General features: G+C 72.6%; 4 protein-coding genes across 4 annotated transcripts; 2 read left to right on the top strand and 2 right to left on the bottom strand.

Annotated features, from left to right (window-relative positions):
• Nucleotides 1-2,257: 2,257 nt before the first annotated feature.
• Nucleotides 2,258-3,085, top strand: AURANDRAFT_29612 (hypothetical protein; the record flags this gene model as incomplete). The annotated part of the gene is made up of 1 exon (XM_009040949.1): nucleotides 2,258-3,085. One exon carries the CDS (start codon nucleotides 2,258-2,260, stop codon nucleotides 3,083-3,085), a length of 828 nt encoding a protein of 275 aa, XP_009039197.1.
• A 2,368-nt stretch (nucleotides 3,086-5,453) lies between these two features.
• Nucleotides 5,454-13,746, top strand: AURANDRAFT_72033 (hypothetical protein; the record flags this gene model as incomplete). Its single annotated transcript, XM_009040950.1, has 5 exons — nucleotides 5,454-6,584; nucleotides 7,483-8,809; nucleotides 8,951-9,011; nucleotides 9,264-13,276; nucleotides 13,582-13,746. The coding sequence occupies 5 exons, from the start codon at nucleotides 5,482-5,484 to the stop codon at nucleotides 13,744-13,746; spliced, it is 6,669 nt and encodes a 2,222-aa protein (XP_009039198.1).
• Nucleotides 6,894-7,223, bottom strand: SelW5 (selenoprotein; the record flags this gene model as incomplete). Its single annotated transcript, XM_009040815.1, has 1 exon — nucleotides 6,894-7,223. The coding sequence occupies one exon, from the start codon at nucleotides 7,221-7,223 to the stop codon at nucleotides 6,894-6,896; it is 330 nt and encodes a 109-aa protein (XP_009039063.1).
• A 1,093-nt stretch (nucleotides 13,747-14,839) lies between the features above and the next one.
• Nucleotides 14,840-17,024, bottom strand: AURANDRAFT_72032 (hypothetical protein; the record flags this gene model as incomplete). The annotated part of the gene is made up of 2 exons (XM_009040814.1): nucleotides 14,840-15,673; nucleotides 15,790-17,024. 2 exons carry the CDS (start codon nucleotides 17,017-17,019, stop codon nucleotides 14,873-14,875), a joined length of 2,031 nt encoding a protein of 676 aa, XP_009039062.1.
• Between the last annotated feature and the right edge of the window lie 343 nt (nucleotides 17,025-17,367).

Here is a 17,367-nt window from a genome sequence, read left to right as displayed (position 1 = left end):
CGTCGGCGAGCTTCGCCGCGGCGGCCTCGGCGTCGACGAGGCGCGTCTCGAGGGCCAGGGCCCTTTCTTTCGCCTCGGCGACGTCGGCGACCGTCGCGGTCTCGCGCGCGGCCGTCGCGGCCATCTCCCGCGCGGTCGCCTCGCAGCGCCGCTCGGCGTCGGCGGCGTCCTCGAGCGCCTTGGCCGCCGTCGCCTCGGAGCGCGCCGCCGCCTCGCGCAGGTCCGCGGCCCGGCGCGCCTCCGCGGCCGCGGCCTCGGCGCGCGCGGCCGCGTCGTTCTCGGCGTCGGAGAGTTGCGCGCGCAGCCGCACGGCCCCCTCGTCGGCGGCGGCGAGCTCGGCCTCGAGGTCGTCGACGTAGCGCGCCAGCGCCCGCGCCGCGGCGCCGAGCTCTCTCGTCAGCTCGACGGCGAAGACCGCGACGGTCGCTCCCAACGCGGCCTCGTCCTGGAACACGAGCTCGCCGTTCTCGCCGCGCGCGTAGGAGCTGGCGATTTCGGGCCGCGCGAGGAAATTGGAGAAGTCGGACGTGATCGCGAGCTCGCGCGACGCGTCCGCGGCGCTGGGCTTGGACAGCGCCGTCGCGCTCTTCGACGCCGAGGCGAGCCACTGGTCCCGCTCGCCCTTGCCGTCCTCGGCGGACTCCGGCTCGTACTTCTCGAGGGCCGCGCCGGCCCAGGGCGCGCCGGGCTGCGGCAGGATCTCCGGGAACCAGGACCCCTGGCGCTTCCGCACCTGCCAGCCCCGGTTCTTCCAGGCCTCGCTCACCTCGCGCATCTTCTCCAGCGACTGGCTCACGGCGTCCGGCAGGTCGCCCCCGCCCTTGGCGCGCCGCCGCGTCGCGGAGGTGGGTCGCCGCGCGGGCGCCTGGAGGGCCGTCGCCAGCGCGAGCACGGCGAATCCAAAGTTTGGCGCCATAAGCATGCTCCGGCGAAGGCGAGGTCGATGTGGTCGCTTGGTTGAAACGATGATGCCGCACGCGAAAAGCCCGCCACTGCTCCCGAGCGCGGTCGTCGGAGCGCACACCTTAGCGTCGGCTCTTCTGGAGGCAGGCCCAGCGGTCGCTGTGGGGCTTGCGGTCGCGGACCCAGGCGAAGAGGTCGACGTCGAGCGCGTTGAGGCGCGCGACGTTCGCGCGGTCGGCGTCGTCGAGGCTGCGGAAGTCCTGGAGGTGGCGCGACTTGACGTGCTTCGAGCGCCGGCCCGCGCAGGCCGCCACGGCGGGCATCCACGCGTCGACCTCCGAGAGGTAGAGCACCGTCGCCTCGGCCAAGACCGCCTTCGCGACGCGGAGCACGCGCGACGCGTTCGCGTCGCGCTTGTGGTAGAGCGTCTCGTCGGCGATCTGGAAGACGAGGCGGTTCTCGATCTCCTGGCGGAGGAAGTCGGACCAGGCGGCCTCGCCGGCCTTGAACTCGTCGTAGAGCCACTTGGGCGCCTCGTGCAGCAGCCACGACGCGCCGCGCCGCAGGGGCTCGCGCAGGACGACCACAAACGTCGTGCGCCGCCGGCCGCAGGGCTGCGTGCCGAAGCGCAGCACGTCGTTCATGCAGAGGTGGCCGTGGAGGAAGACGTCGAGCGTCGGCCACGCGCACGCCTCGGCGAGGAGCCTCCGGTCCGCGGCGTCGAAGTCGTGCTTGATGCCCGTGCCCCAGGTCGGCACGACGTCGTTGGCCAGGTCGCTGAGCGTGCGCCCGCCGGACGTGGGCACGTGGAGGAAGACGCGGAGCTCGCCGTACTCGGGCTCCTCGACGCGGATCCGCGAGAGCTCGCGCGGCATGACGCTCCGCCCGAGGTCGCCGCCGCCCGGCGCCGGCACGCCCACGACGGACTCGTCGTAGTGGCCGATCATCGACTCGAGCGCCAGGAACACGAGGCAGAGCCCGCCGAGGAACGCGGCCCAGCGCAGCAGCGCCGAATCGCGCAAACCGGGCGGTCTCGGCAGGGCGGTGGCCGCCTCGTCGCGCGGCCGCGACCGGCCGCGCATGTGCTCGGCATGCGCCGGCGCGGCCACGAACCACGACGGCGCCTCGTCTGGACAAGGTAGCAAGCTTTCTGGCGCGGGCGCAGGGCTGCCCCGACTCGTTGCGCCGTTTTAGATGAAAGATGTTGCCGTGGTTGTTGCAGCTGAGAATTTGCCACTAAACGATGCTCGCTCTCCATGGTGCTCTGTCGCAAAACATAGTGCGTGCGACGCGCCGCTTCTCCAGTAGCAGCATCGTTACGCTCGCCTTCCGTCGTGGTCTGCCACAAAACGCCATGCTCGCGCGCGCTCTCCGTGCGACGCGCCGCGCCTTCTCCAGTAGCAGCATCGTCACGACGGAAATCACCGACGGCGTCGCGACGATCACGCTCAACGCGCCGGAGCGGCTCAACGCCATGACCGTGGAGATGGGCGAGGCCTTCGAGGCCGCCGTCGGCGAGCTGCGCGACAAGCCGCCCAATGAATTGCGCGCCGCCATCCTGACGGGCGCGGGCCGCGCGTTCTCCGCCGGCGGCGACCTCGACTGGCTCCTCGAGCGCCACCGCGACAGCCCGACGAACAACGCGAAGATCATGCGCGACTTCTACGGCCGTTTCCTGTCGCTGCGGACGCTCGAGGTGCCCATCATCGCGGCCATCAACGGGCCCGCCATCGGCGCGGGCTTCGCCGTCGCCTGCGCCTGCGATCTGCGCGTCGCGGCGCCGGACGCCAAGGTCGGCATCACGTTCGTCGGCCTCGGGCTGCCCCCGGGCATGGGGTCGACGCACTGGCTCCCGTCCATCGTCGGGCCCCAGCGCGCCAACGAGCTCATCCTCACGGGCGAGGTCGTCGACGGCGCCGAGGCCGCGCGGCGCGGCCTCGTGCTCCGCGCGGCGGAGGATCCCATCGCGGACGCGGCCGCGCTCGCGGCGACGATCGCGGCCCAGGCGCCGCTCGCCGTGCGCGCGGCCGTGCGCGCGGCGCGCCTCGTCCAGGAGGAGGGCCTCGAGGCCGCGCTGCGCCGGGAGGCGGACAGCCAGGCCGCGGCCTACGGGTCCGCGGACCTCGCGGAGGGCGTCGCCGCGCTCAAAGAGCGGCGCGCGCCCGCCTTCGCCGGCGTCTAAAAAAGTTACATGGTCTGGGCGCAGTAGTCGAAGTAGGTCGTGGCCATGGCGTCGAAGGCCGAGTAGTCGAAGGTGCCGTGGAAGGCGATCGCCGTCGCCGCGAAGCCCGCGGTGTAGAGCGTGCCCGTCGTGCCGTCCTCGGACGTGACGTGCGCGTGGTAGGGCGTGCCGCTGTGGTCGAGCTGGGACTTGATGTCGTCGAGCGAGTCCTTCGTGTTCGCCGTCGAGAGGCCGTGGCGGTTGTCCATGAACCGGTCCCAGCCGAGGTCCGGGCCCATCATCTTCCCGTGGAGCTCCTTGACGTACTCCTCCCAGTCCGCAAGGCCATGCCGTCGGCCCCGTCGCGGGCGTGGTCGTTCTGGACCATGCGGAACTCGACGGAGCCCTCGTCCTCGGGCGCGAAGAATTTCGACGTGGAGTACGCGCACGCGTGCGCGCGGCTCGCGGTCGTGTTCTCGCCGCCGACGAACCCGCGCTCGACGTCGACGGCCCAGCGGCTCGTCGCCTTGCCGTGGAGCCGGTTCACGAAGTGCTGCGCCGCGTCGAGGCTCGACGCCGGCTCCGACACCTTCACCAGCAGCAGGTCCGGCAGGCCGAGGTCGTTCACGGACCGGCCGTTCCGGTAGCCCCACCACGACCGCATGTCCTCCGTGGAGAAGCCGACCTTGAGCGCCTCGGGGCAGCTCGACGCCTCCAAGGGCTTGGCGAACTTGGCCTTCAAGTCGTCGTCGATGGCCGGCGCGTGGATCTCGACGACCGCGCCCGTATGGGGATCGTTCACGAAGAGCGCGTACGTCTTGCTCCCGTCGACGACATTGTCGTAGGACCGCCGCGCGTGGGGCAGGCCCATGGTCTGGACCTTGAGCGCGTGGAGCGTGAGGTCCGGGGCGTAGTAGGCCGACGACCGGTACGCGAACTTGTCCCAGGTCCAGGCCTCGTCGCTCATGTCCGCGCGGAGCGCGTTGAACGACTCGATCCAGGCCGCGGGCCGCGTCGGCCCCGCGCGCGTGCCGACGCTCAACGTGTCGAGATGGACGACGTTGTTCACGCTCGCCGACGTGCACGTGCTCGCGCACGCGGCGGTCGCGCCGCTCTCCGGATCCGCGGCCGTGTAGTTGTAGGTCGTCGCGGCGAAGCCGAGCACGTCCCTCTTGAAGGCGCAGCCGCCCTCGGGCGACAGCGTGATGCGGCCCGTCTCGTAGTAGATGAGCGACTCGTCCTTGAAGTAGTCGTCGTCGTCGGCGACGTCGCGGCAGCCCGCCGTGTCGCAGGACACGTAGAGCTTCGACGCGGCCAAGGACGCGACGGCGCCGGACCGGAGGGCCGCGGCGCCGCCGAGGGCGCAGGCCGCCGCGGCGGCGGCGACGCCGGCGCGCCGCCAGCGCCGCGGGCCGGGGGCCTCCCCGGGGATGGGCTCGTAGCTAGCCATGCGCAGCCCAATTTCACTGGTTGCGAGTTGCAGTGGATACCCCGTCGCTTGAACTTTTGCAAGCAACGACAAACTTTGAAGAAATCCTAGCTTCTAGAGGGCTAGAGACGGTGTCTCCGCAGGAGTATTTCAGCGGCCGATGATGGAATTTCCACCTTAGAGGGCCCCGTGCTCCTCGAATATGCAGCGACGTGCAACGATCCCAGTGGCTTTGAGGTCCGCAAACATGTGGGTGAGGCACATGAAAAGACGCGACATCCGGACGATTGCGAGGCGACGCAAACGGGCAGCCCCAGGGGGTGGAATGAGGCGCGGCAGCTTCCCCCGACCCGATTTTCGGTCCCCTTCGAGTCACAGAGCGTCGGGGATCGTTCGTCATGGGGGCGACCAGATGCCCTCGCGGCAGCTCTTCGGCTCGAGTGGATTTGATCGAGATCACCTCACCGGCTCCGGGAGGCGCGCGGCGCCGCGGGCGACACGGTGCTCACCACGCAATGCATGAGGCGAGACCTGCGACCAAGCCCGGACAGCCCCCTCGGGAGCGACATTCCAGGGGGTGTTTCCTCGGAGTTGGTCGCAGGTCTCGGACCTCAACACTAATGCGAGCCCCTCGTCGGTCGCCCCCCACCGATAACGGCCGTTCTCGACATCCACGGGCTGCCCCGACGCGAACTAAGTTGCTCGCCTTCGACCGATGGTCTTTCCCGAGCGACTCGCAGCCGGGCCCGAGGCGCGACATGGTCCACAGACCGAGCGCCGCGCCAAGTCCTGGAACCGCTGCATCGCGTGCCCAAACCTGGGCGAGGCGGTCTGGAGTCAACCAAGTGATGTCACGCCGAGCGTCAACATGGCAGAGTATCGACTGCAACTCGCAACCAGTGTTTCGAGCTCGAGCTGCAACGCGTCGGCACCATTACCCCAGACAGCCCAGACGGTGGCGCATCTCGATGGCGCATCGAGCGCGACCATGAGCGATGATGCCTGGGCCTGGTGGCGGTCCCTGGGCGCGCCGCGCTACGTCTGCGCGCCCATGGTCGACCAGAGCGAGCGCGCCTTCCGCGCCGTCGCGCGGCGCCACGGCGTGGGCCTCTGCTATTCGCCGATGCTCGTGGCGTCGGCCCTGGGCGACGCGAGCTACCGGGCGGCGTACCTGGACGCGCCGGACGCGCGGGACCGGCCCCTCTTCGTGCAGGTCGGCGGGTCCGGCGAGGCCTTCGTCGCCGCGGCCGCGCGCGTCGCCCGGGCCGGCGGCTGCGACGCCGTCGACGTGAACCTCGGCTGCCCGCAGTCGTGCGCGCGGCGCGGCGGCTACGGCGCGTTCACGGACGAGGACGACGCCGTCGCGCTCGTCGCCGCCGTCGCCGCCGCCGTGAAACCGACGCGCGTGACCTGCAAGATCCGCGCGGTGCCGGAGCGAGACGCGCCGCTCGTCCCGGACCGCGCGGCGACGGCGCGCTACGCGGCGCGGCTCGCGGCCGCGGGCGCGTCCTGCGTCGCCGTGCACGCGCGCACGCGCGAGGCCAAGGGCCGCGGCGCCGCGGACTGGGCCGTCGTCGCGGCCGTCGTCGCGGCCGTCGACGTGCCCGTGATCGGCAACGGCGACGTGAGGACGAGACGCGACGCGGACGCCCTCATCGCGGAGACGGGCTGCGCGGCGGTCATGAGCGCCGAGGCGCTGCTCGCGGACCCGCGGCTCTTCGGCGACGCCGCCGGCGGCGACGCCGCGGACGCGTGCCGCGAGTACCTCCGGGCCGCGAGACGGGACGACGCGCCGCCGCCCGTGTCCTGGGCGCGCGCGCACGTCGTCGCCGTGCTCCACGCGGCGCTCGCGGCGGACGGTGCCCTCGCGGCGCGCGTCGAGGCCGCGCCGACGCTCGCGGCCCTCGAGGACGCGCTCCCGGGGGCCGCGGGCGCGTGCGCCGCGGCGGCGCGGGGCCCAACGCCGGACGCGCTCGCCGCGGTCCTCGCGCGGGGCCGCGCGGAGCGGCGGCGCTGCAAGGACGCGCGCATGCGCAGCTCGGCGCGGGTGCCGGCGAAGCGGAAGGCCGACGGGCCGCCGTCGGACCGCCAGTGCGTCGCCATCGCGGAGAACAACCTCAAGCTCTGCGCCGGCGGCTGCGGCAACCCGGCGAAGCACGCCTGCGCGCGCGGCGCCTGCCGCGCCTGCTGCGGCGCGCTCGGCGGCGGCGCGGACTGCGGCCACCACGCGCCAAAGAAGAAGCGGCGGCGCGCCGCGGACCCGGACTAAGCGCCTATATCCGTCGGGACTAAGCGCCTATATCCGTCGCGCCGGCGGGAGACATCGAGCGGCGGCCCCGGGTTTCGAGGGGGCGCGTCGCCGTCATGGGCCGCGGGTGCAAGGGCGCGCGGCGAGGCGTCCTAGTCGTCGCCGTTGATCGCGTCGATGACGCGCTGCACGCTCGCCGCGCTCTCGCACTTGTCCTGGCCCTTCGTGGCCTTGGAGTGGATGAGCGCGTCGCCGAGGAAGACCTCGAAGCTGCCCGTCTTGCCCTCGTCGGACGTGAGCGTCACGGTCACGCCGGAGCACTCCTCCTCGATGGTCGACTGGAGTTGCTTGGCGTACTTGGAGTAGCCTCAGCTGCCGCAATACTGAATCGTCACCAGCGTCGCGTCGGACTTTCCGGCCGCCGGCGACTGCGGCGGCGCGCTCGACGGCGCCTGCTCGTCCGTGGAGCCGCAGCAAAACATCGTCTCGTCTCGCTCGATGGGGGCTGCGATTGGGCAGCGCTCGTGCAGAGCGGCATCGGGCTGGTGTTTGCTTCAGCGTTTGGCGCCACGAGCGCGTCGTCATGGCTCTGGCTCGTCGGAGGATGCCGATATGGCTCGTCGTCGTCGGCACCGTCTCGGCGTTCAACGGCGCACCGCGGCGGCTCAGCACGAACGCGCGGCGGCGACCCGGCGCGTTCACGACAAAACGCGCGACGCGGCGGCCCGCGGCGTGGCCGAGGTTCCAGCCAACGGCGGCGGCGCCGGCCGTGAGCCTCGGCGAGCAACGGCGGCGGCGGCGGCCGCCGGCGTGGGCCGCCGTCGCGCTCGTGTTGATGGCGTTTGCGGCGCGCGCCGGCGCCGCGGCCGCCTGGCTCGCCGCGACGCCCGCGCGCGCGGCGGCCGCCGCGTACGGCGCGGCCGCGTTCTCGCGCTTCGCGGCGTCGTGGCCGCTCTACTGCACGATCCCGCTGACCGCGGGCGTCTTCAACGCGCTGACGAACAAGCTCGCCGTGACGATGATGTTCGAGCCCGTGCGCTACCGGGGCCGGCGGCCCTTCGGCTGGCAGGGCATCGTGCCCAAGGCCGCGCGGCGCATGGGCGGCGACGTCGCGGACCTGCTCATGCGGGAGCTCTTGGACGTCGAGGCCATGGTGTCGCGCGTCGACGCGGACCACCTGGCGGCGCTGCTCGTCGACGCGCCGGAGGTCGTGGAGCTGGGCGTCGCCGCGTGCCGGAAGACGTTCCCGTCCGCGCCCGAGGGCCTCGTGCGCGCGACGCTCACGGCCCCGCGGCTGCGGCGCGTCGCCGCGGCGACGATCCGGGCCGTGCAGGCGAACGTGACCGAGGCCGTCGACGTGCGGCGGCTCTGCGTCGACCGGCTCTGCGACGACCCGCGCCAGCTCTGCGACCTCTTCCGCCGCTGCGGCAAGCCGGAGCTCGACGCCGTCGTGACCCTGGGCGGCTGGGGCGGTCTGCTGCTGGGCGTCTTCCAGATGGGCGCCTGGGCGCTCTACCCGCGCGCGTGGACGCTCGCGCTCGGCGGCGCGTTCGTTGGCTTCGCGACGGACTGGGCGGCGCTGAAGATCCTCTTCTCGCCCGTCGAGCCGCGGAAGATCGGGCCGCTGACGGTCCAGGGCCTCTTCCTCCGGCGCCAGGCCGAGGTCTCGGCGGACTTTGCGGATTTCGTCGCCGCGGAGCTCGTCGCGCCGGAGCACCTCTGGCGCGCGCTGCTCACGGGCCCGCGGCGCGCCGCGGTCGTCGACCACGTCGTCGCCGCGCTCCGCGCGGAGCTGCCGGGCCTCGTCGCGTCGGCGGGCGACGTGCCCGCGCAGCTCGCGGAGCTCGCGGACCGGGGCCTCGCGGAGCTCGCCGCGGACCCGGCGCTCACGCGGCCGACGGAGGCGTACCTCGCGCGCGCGCTCGACGTCGAGACCGCCGTGCGGGACGCCATGGCCGCGCTCCCGCCGGCCAAGTTCGAGCGCGTCCTCCACCCGGTCTTCGAGCAGGACGAGGCCACGCTCATCGCCGTCGGCATGACCCTCGGCGGGCTCGTGGGGCTGGCCCAGGTGCCGCTGTATTAAAGGGGATGGTTGTCTTGTAAGTTGTCTCGTGGACGCGTCACGACTCGCCGGCCGGCGCGCCGCTGAAACCGGCCGAATTACCCCCGGCGGCCAGCAAATCAGTTTGCATTATGGAGCCTGTCGAAGGTCGCGCCCGGCGTCAAGTATGTGGCGCGCGCACGGGAAGGCGTGACGGACATCGACGAGAGTGAGGCCGTGTCGACGCGCTCGACGCTGCGAAGACCGCGCGCGCATGGCCTCGTCGGAACGCGAGTTTGCGCCGCGCGGACCGCGGCGACGCGCGACGAACGTTGCCCCGACGTGATCCACCGTCGACGCAAAAGGGGGGTGTTCCGCGCCGCGAGCGCGTCGTACGGGGGGCCGGACACGGCCGACGTCGTACTGACAGAGAGCGTCGCGTCGAAACTCGAAATATCGCGACGTTCTTCGCGCCCCGCAGGCGCCATGGACGACGACAGCAACATGCCGCCGACGACGGCGGCGACGCCGCGCCTCATGATCGAGAAGATGGTCCTCGAGAACTTCAAGTCCTACGGCGGGCAGCGCGAGATCGGCCCCTTCCACAAGCGCTTCAGCTCGATCGTCGGCCCGAACGGCTCGGGCAAGTCGAACGTCATCGACGCGATGCTCTTCGTCTTCGGCAAGCGCGCGAAGAAGCTGCGGCTCAACAAGGTGTCCGAGCTCATCCACAAGTCGGACACGTACCCGGACCTCGACTGGGCCAAGGTGAGCGTGCACTTCGCGGACGTCATCGACCTCCAGGACGGCACGGACGCGTACGAGGTCGTGCCCGGCACGGAGGTCGTCGTGTCGCGCACGGCCTACCGCGACAACGGGAGCAAGTACCAGGTCGACGGCAAGACGGCGACGTTCCAGGAGGTGGGCAAGCTCCTGCGCAAGCGCGGCATCGACCTCGACAACAACCGGTTCCTCATCCTCCAGGGCGAGGTCGAGCAGATCGCGATGATGAAGCCCAAGGCGCCGTCGCCCCACGAGGAGGGCCTCCTCGAGTACCTCGAGGACATCATCGGGTCCAACTCCTACGTCGAGCCCATCGAGGAGGCGTCGAAGGACGTCGACGCCAAGTGCGAGGTCCGCCTCGAGAAGCTCAACCGGCTCCGCGTCGCGGAGAAGGAGCGCGAGGCCCTGTCGAGCGCCAAGGCCGAGGCCGAGGCCTACGTCGTCGCCGAGGACAAGATCCGCCGCCAGCGCAACACGCTCTACCAGGTCCTGCGCCGCGAGGCCGCGGCGAACGTCGCGCTCGTGGGCGAGCGCCACGACGAGCTCGCGGGCCGCCTCGCGGAGGAGCGCGCGAAGCGCGCGGCCATCGAGACGTCCCTGAGCGGCGACAAGGCCGAGGTGGCGGCCCTGACGAAGGAGCACGCCGCCGCGGCCAAGGCCGCGGAGAAGGCCGCGGCGAAGGCGAGCGACGGCGCGCGGCGCGACGCGGAGCTCCGCGAGGCGAAGAAGCACCAGGAGGCGGCCGCGCGCAAGCTCGAGCACGCGGCGAAGAAGGACGCCGCCGTCGCCGAGGAGAAGGAGGGCTTCGTCGCCGAGCAGGAGCGCGACGAGCTGCCGCGCCTCAACAAGAAGGTCGCGACGATGTCGACGAAGGCCGACGAGGCCGAGGCCGCGCTCGAGGCCGCGCGCGAGGTCTGCAAGGCCGAGACGACGGCGGCGCAGAAGGTCCTCGAGGCGAAGACGCAGGCGGACCTCGCGCCCGTCCAGGATAAGCTCAGCGAGGCCCTGAGCGCGCTCCGCGAGGTCCAGGACGAGCTCGACCTCACGCTCGACGGGTCGACGGCCGCGGCGAAGGAGCTCGAGGCCGTCGAGGCCAAGCTCGGCAAGCTCGAGGCCCAGGCCGGCGCCAAGGGCGAGGAGCTCGAGATCCACAGGGCCAAGGTCGAGGCCCTGGAGGGCTCCGCCGCGGACCTCCGGGCCAAGGTCGCCGACGGCGGGGCGCTCCGCGCGGCGGCGGACGCGGCCGCGCGCGACGCGGCCGCGGCCGTCCAGGCCGTCGAGGACGTCAAGGCCGCGCTCGAGCGCGGCAAGCAGACCAAGGGCGCCGGCGCCGTCGGCGAGGTGCTCAAGGCCGCCAAGGGCCCGCTCAAGGCCGCGGGCGTCTGCGGCCGCCTCGGCGACCTCGGCGCCGTCGACGCCGCGTACGACGTCGCCGCGAGCACGGCCGCGGACATGCTCGACCACGTCGTCGTCGAGACGGCCGCCGGGGGCCAGAAGTGCATCGAGTTCCTCCGCGAGAAGAAGCTCGGCCGCGCGAACTTCGTCGTCCTCGACCAGGTCAAGGCGCCCAAGCCCGCGGGCGCGACGCCCGACGGCGCGCCGCGGCTCTTCGACCTCGTCACGCCGAGCCACCCCAAGTACGCCGGCGCCTTCTACATGGCGCTCCGCGACACGCTCGTCGCCGAGGACCTCGACGAGGCCGTCAAGCTCGCGTACCGGCCCGACAACTCGCGGTGGCGCGTCGTCACGACGGACGGCAAGCTCATCGACACGTCGGGCACCATGTCCGGCGGCGGCGGCAAGGCCAAGAGCGGCAAGATCACGCTCACGGGCGGCACGGGCGGCGTGAGCCGCTCCGCGGCCGCGGCGACGGGCGACGAGGTCACGGCCAAGGACGTCGCCGCGGCCGAGAAGGCGTCCGCGGCGGCGGCGAAGAAGGCCGACAAGGCCGCCAAGGCCCTGGCCGACGGCGAGGACGCCCTCAAGGACGCGCTGCGCCAGCTCAAGCGCCTCGCGGAGCTCGTCGTGCCCACGCTCGAGGCCGAGCTCGCGGCCGGCGCCGACACGCGCGCGCGGCTCGCGTCGCGCGTCGGCGAGCTCCGGGCCGCCGCCGAGGTGTCGGCGTCGACGAAGCAGGCCGCCGCCAAGCTCGAGAAGGCCCTGGCGTCGAAGCGCAAGGCCGCCGACGCGGCCCAGGCGGCCTTCGACGCCGTCGACGCCGACGTCGCGGAGCTCCGCGCCGCGGTGCTCGACGCGGGCGGCCAGGCCCTCAAGGACGCCGTCGCCAAGGCGGAGATCACGCGGGCGCTGGCCGACGACGCGGCCAACGAGGTCGAGGCCATCGGCGTCGCCGTCAAGGCCGCGGCCAAGGCCGGCGCGAAGGCGGCGAAGGCGCGCGACAAGGCGCTCGCGGACGCCGCGGGCCTCCGCGCCAAGCTCGAGGCCGCGGAGGACGAGGTCGCCGCGCTCGCCGAGGCCCAGGGCGCCCTCGACGCCGCCAAGGACGAGGCCCTCGCCGCCTGCGACGCCGCCGCGGACGCGCTCGCGGAGAAGCGGCGGCGCCTCGAGGCGCTCTCGTCCGACGCGGACGCGATCAAGGCCGTCGAGGCCGACATCGAGACCCAGGTCGACGACTACGCGCGGGCCCTCAAGGAGAACTCGACCAAGGCCGCCCACTGGACCAAGGAGCTCGCCAAGCTCGCGAAGGAGCACGCGCGCGAGGTCGCGGACTTCGCGGACGTCTTCGCGGACCTCGCGGCGCGCGCGGCCGAGGACGCCGAGGACGAGGCGGCGGCGGCCGAGGCGGCGGCCGAGGACGCGGCGGCGGACGCGGCCGAGGACGCCGACGCGGCGGACGCGGACGCGCCGCCGGCGCCGCCGGCCGAGGGCGCCGCGGAGGCCGAGGGCGAGGCCGCGCCGCCGGCGCCGCCGGCGGGCGCCGCGGACCCCGCGGCGCTGCCCGTGGAGGCCGACGAGGCGCTGGCGGAGCTGGACAAGGAGGAGGTCAAGTACGCCATCGCGCTGCTCGAGGAGGAGCGCGACGGCATGAAGGCGACGGTGAACCTCAAGACGATCGCCGAGTACCGCGCGAAGCAGGCGGAGTACTTCGCGCGCCTCGACGAGCTCGAGCAGGTCACGGCGGCGCGCAACGCCGCGCGCGAGGCGCTCGAGGCGCTGCGGACGAAGCGCCTCGACGAGTTCATGGCGGGCTTCGGCGCGATCACGCTCAAGCTCAAGGAGATGTACCAGATGATCACGCTCGGCGGCGACGCGGAGCTCGAGCTCGTCGACTCCCTCGACCCCTTCTCCGAGGGCATCGTCTTCTCCGTGCGCCCGCCGAAGAAGTCCTGGAAGAACATCGCGAACCTCTCGGGCGGCGAGAAGACGCTCTCGAGCCTCGCGCTCGTCTTCGCGCTCCACCACTACAAGCCCACGCCCCTCTACGTCATGGACGAGATCGACGCGGCCCTCGACTACAAGAACGTGTCCATCATCGCCAACTACATCAAGGACCGCTGCCGGTCCGCGCAGTTCGTCATCATCTCGCTCCGGAACAACATGTTCGAGCTCGCGGACCGCCTCACGGGCGTCTACAAGACGCACAACGTCACCAAGACCATCACCATCAGCCCCGACGCCTTCGCCGCGACGCTCGCCCAGGCCCGGGCGCCCGCGGCGCCCTCGCCGCTCCGCGACGCGACGAACGCCGCGGTCCCCGCGGCGTGAGGGCGGCGCCCCACCAAGCACAAGATACAAGCACACCCACGTCCCCCCGCCCCCGCCCCGTCGTATAATGCGGGCTCGCCCCGACGAACGACCGACCGACGGCGCGCGGCGGGCACATCCGGGGTTACATTCTGGAGCCGCGCGCGCGCGGTCACGGCGACGCCGCCGCGTCGACGTCGATGGACTCGAGCCGCGTGCCCCCGTCGCGGCCCTCCTTCGCGGCCTGCATCATCTCCCGGAGCTTCGCCTCCTCCGCTCGCCTCTCGGCCCGCGACAGCGTCCGCATGCAGGGGTCGTCGTTGATGTTCGGCGGCTCCGCCGTCGGCGGCGCCTTGTCGAAGTCGGGCAGCTCCGTGACCTCGTCGGCCGTCGCCGACGCGGCCTCGGCGAGGAGCGCGTCGGCCTTGGCCGTGCCGGGCGTCGACGGGCCGCTCGATGAGCTCGGCATGCTGTGATGGTGCAGCTAGGGAAACTTTGTGTGCGAAGCGCGCTTCGTGAGGTAAAAGAGCTGCGAGTCGAGCTGGGCCGGCCGACGCGATGTCCAGATCCAGCAGACCCTCGGTGCTCTTCCCGGAGGAATGGGGTCCGCAGCATCACGACGGCGACGCCGCGTGGTGGGAGACGACAGAATATGCCCAACTCTCGCTCGAGTCTGCTGAGATCGGCATGATCGCGACGAGGCTCCGCCAGACATGCCCTTCGGCGCGGCTCGCGCGCGTTTGGCGCGTGATGAATCGCCTGCAGTGGAAGAACTATCGCGACTGCCGCCACGATATCAAGCGCCGCAATGAAGGAGACGCGAACGAAATGCTACTATTTCATGGCACGGGCCGGACGCGCGCTTCCGCCGTCCTGGACGATCCGAACGGCCTGGACCCTCGCCACAGCCAGGGCGGCGGGTTCTACGGACGCGGCGTCGGTGGCGGCGCCCCGCTTGAGTACTCTGCCTGAGCGATGATCGTAGGTGTACCTGAGCGAGCGGCCTGACTACCAAATTGGCGGGCGCTACGCCCACGTGTTTGAAAACGGAATCGCGGAGCTGCTGGTGGTCAAAGCGGCGCTGGGCACGCAGCAGGAGTTTGGTTTTCACGTCGACGCGGAGACGAAAAGCATGACTTTACCCGGACTTCGAAGCGGCTTCCAGCGATTCGACAGCGTCCGCGCTGGGCCGCACCGGCCGCATCGATCCGGCGTGGGCGAGAGCGGGCTGAACGCGTCCGTAATGCACGTCGTCTACGAAAAGCGCCAGTTGTATACTGCGTATCTCCTTCACGTCGAGTTGGCGATTCCTGCGCCAGAACCTGAACTCGTCTCGCGGTCGCCTTCTTCTTCCTTCTTCGCGGCGAGTCCGCCGCCGAGTCCGAGTCCCGACCGAAGCCGTTCGCGCCGCGGCCGCAGCCGCAGCCGCAGCCGCGACCGCAACCGCGCTCGCGGCCGAAGCAGCGGCAGCCGCAGCCGTGGCCGCAGCCGCGACCGCCGCCGCTAGACGCCCTCGCCGACCGCGGACGACGACCGACGTCGAACCGTCGCCTCGACTAAGCACGGGCTCATGCGAGCGAGAGTTAGCATTCGCCGCCGAGCCTAACGGCCCGCCCACATGGGCCGGGAGCCGTTGGCGACGACGGCGAGGAGCGACGCGAGGTCCGCGGAGACGGCGACCCAGAGGGGGACGTCGTAGGCGAAGGCCGCGGCGACGACGGCGAGCTTGAAGGCGACGCTCAGCACGACGTTCTGGCCGATGGCCGCCGTCGCGGCCTGGCCGAGGGCGACGGCCGCCGGGAGGCAGGCGAGGTCGTCGGTCATGATGGCCACGTCCGCCGCGTCGACGGCCATGGCCGTGCCGCCCGCGCCCATGGCGACGCCGACGTCCGCGGCGGCGAGCGCGGGCGCGTCGTTGATGCCGTCGCCGACGAAGAGGACGACGCGCCGCTTCGCGCGCGCGGCCCGCACGTAGGCGAGCTTGTCCGCGGGCGTGCACGCCGCGCGGACGTCGACGTCGCCGAGGCCGCCCGCGAGGGTCCCGATCTCGGCCAGGACCGCGTCGACGACCTCGCGTTTGTCGCCCGTGAGCACGGCGAGCCCGAGGCCCAGGGCGCGGAGCGCCGCGAGCGCGCCGGGCGCCTCGGCCCGCGCGGGGTCGAGCACGCTCAGCGCGAGGCCGACCTCGTCGTCGACGTCGACGAAGAGCGTCGTCGCGCCGCCGCGCGGCGGCGGCGCCCAGCCCGCGTCGGGCCCGACCTCGCAGTGGTCCGCCGTGCCCACGCGGACGTGGCAGCCCGCGACGTCGCCCGCGACGCCCGCGCCGGGCACGACGTCGACGCGCTTGACGTCGTCGCTCAGCGCCGACGCGGCCGCGTCGTCGCCGACGCAGCCGCCCGCGGCCTCGTTGACGACGGCCGCGGCGAGGGGTGCGCCGTGCGCGCCTCGAGCGACGCCGCGAGGCGCAGCATGCGGTCCGCGTCGAGCTTCGCCACGCCCGGCGCGTCGACGCGCCGCACGACGCGGCAGCGGCCCTGCGTGAGCGTGCCCGTCTTGTCCGCGCAGACCAAATCGACGGCCGCCAGCGCTTCCAGCGCCGCCGCGGACTTGACGACGATGCCCCGCTTCGCCGCCGCGCCGAGCGACGACACGACGACGATGGGCGCCGCGAGCACGAGCGCGCAGGGGCACGCGAGCACGAGCAGGACGAGGCCGACGCGCACGCTGACGAGGACGCCCGCGCTCATCGCCGCCGCGAGCACGAGGGGCGTGAAGACGGCCGCGAAGTTGCCGATCAAGTCCTGGGACCGCGTCGTCGACGCCTGCGCCTCGGCGACGAGGCGCGCCATCTCCGCGGCGCCGTCGGCGTCTCGCGCCCGCGAGCATGCGACCTCGACGAACCCCTGGGTCGCCACGGTGCCGCGCGACACGCCGTCGCCCTTGGCCTTTTGCACGGGCGCGGACTCGCCCGTGAGGCTCGACTCGTCGACGGCGGCCTTGCCCTTGGTGACGACGCCGTCGACGGGCACGCGCTCGCCCGCGCGCACGACGACGACGTCGCCGGCGACGAGCTCGTCCGCGTCGACGGACGACCCGTCGGGCCGCCGCGCCGCGTCCCTGCCGTCGCCGCACGCGACCTCCGCGAGCGCGTTGCGCACGCGGCGCATGCAGTCGTGCTCCGCGGCCTTGGCCGCGGAGGCCACGACGCAGACCGTCGCCGCGTCGGCGACGTCGCCGAGCGCCAGCGCGCCCGCGACGGCGACGAGCATCAAGACGTTGACGTCGAGGCGGCCGCCGGCCGCCGCGCCCGCCGCGTCGCGGAAGAGCGGCAGGCACCCGAGCGCGACGACGCCCAGGAGCGCGCGCTCCGAGCCCAGTGCTAGACCCGCCGCGAAGGCGCCGGCGAGCAGCGCGAGGAAGCCGAGCGTCTTGTAGTCCGGCGGGTCGAGGGCCGCGTCGACGGACGCGGCCGCGGCCTCCACGGACGCGCCTAAATTCACGCCGTTGAGCTTGTCGCAGATCTCCGCGGACGTGATCACGTCCGTGTGGTGCGACACGTAGGCCACGCGGCCGACGACGTTGACCTTGACGTCGGCCACGCCGGGCACGTCCGCCAGCGTGCGCTTGGCGAGGCGCGTCTCGCCCTCGCAGCACACGTTCTCGAGGCGGAACTTCGTGCGCGCGAGCGCCGGCGCGCCGCGCTCCGCGTCGTCGCTCGTCAGCGGCTTCTTCTCGGCGGCCGACGACATGATGGCACTCGAGCTTGCCGCCGGGCGCACGCAGACCAGACGACGACCGGGGAGACGCTCTCCCCCTGGCCTGGAGTCGCTTACTGCTAGCGGGCCTAGCCGAGACCCACGGGGGAACCCCGGGCGCCGGGGTAAAATCGATCGAATGTCCTCCGTGCTTCATGATCGACATTGTGCAGCGTTTTGGCGGCGCACTGCGATGGGATGGCCGTCTTTGAGGGCCCGCCGCTCCGCGAATATGCAGAATCGTGCAACGATCCCAGCAGCTGCGAGGGCCGCAAGGACGAGGGTGACGCACATGCGAAGACGCGACGCTCATACGACCGCGTGGCGACGGAACGGGGAGTA

Source organism: Aureococcus anophagefferens (assembly GCF_000186865.1).
Source record: "Aureococcus anophagefferens unplaced genomic scaffold AURANscaffold_17, whole genome shotgun sequence".
NCBI classification, from domain to species: Eukaryota; class Pelagophyceae; order Pelagomonadales; family Pelagomonadaceae; genus Aureococcus; species Aureococcus anophagefferens.
The sequence above is the reverse complement of the archived record's forward strand: the minus strand, read 5'-3'. Positions and strand labels throughout refer to the sequence as shown.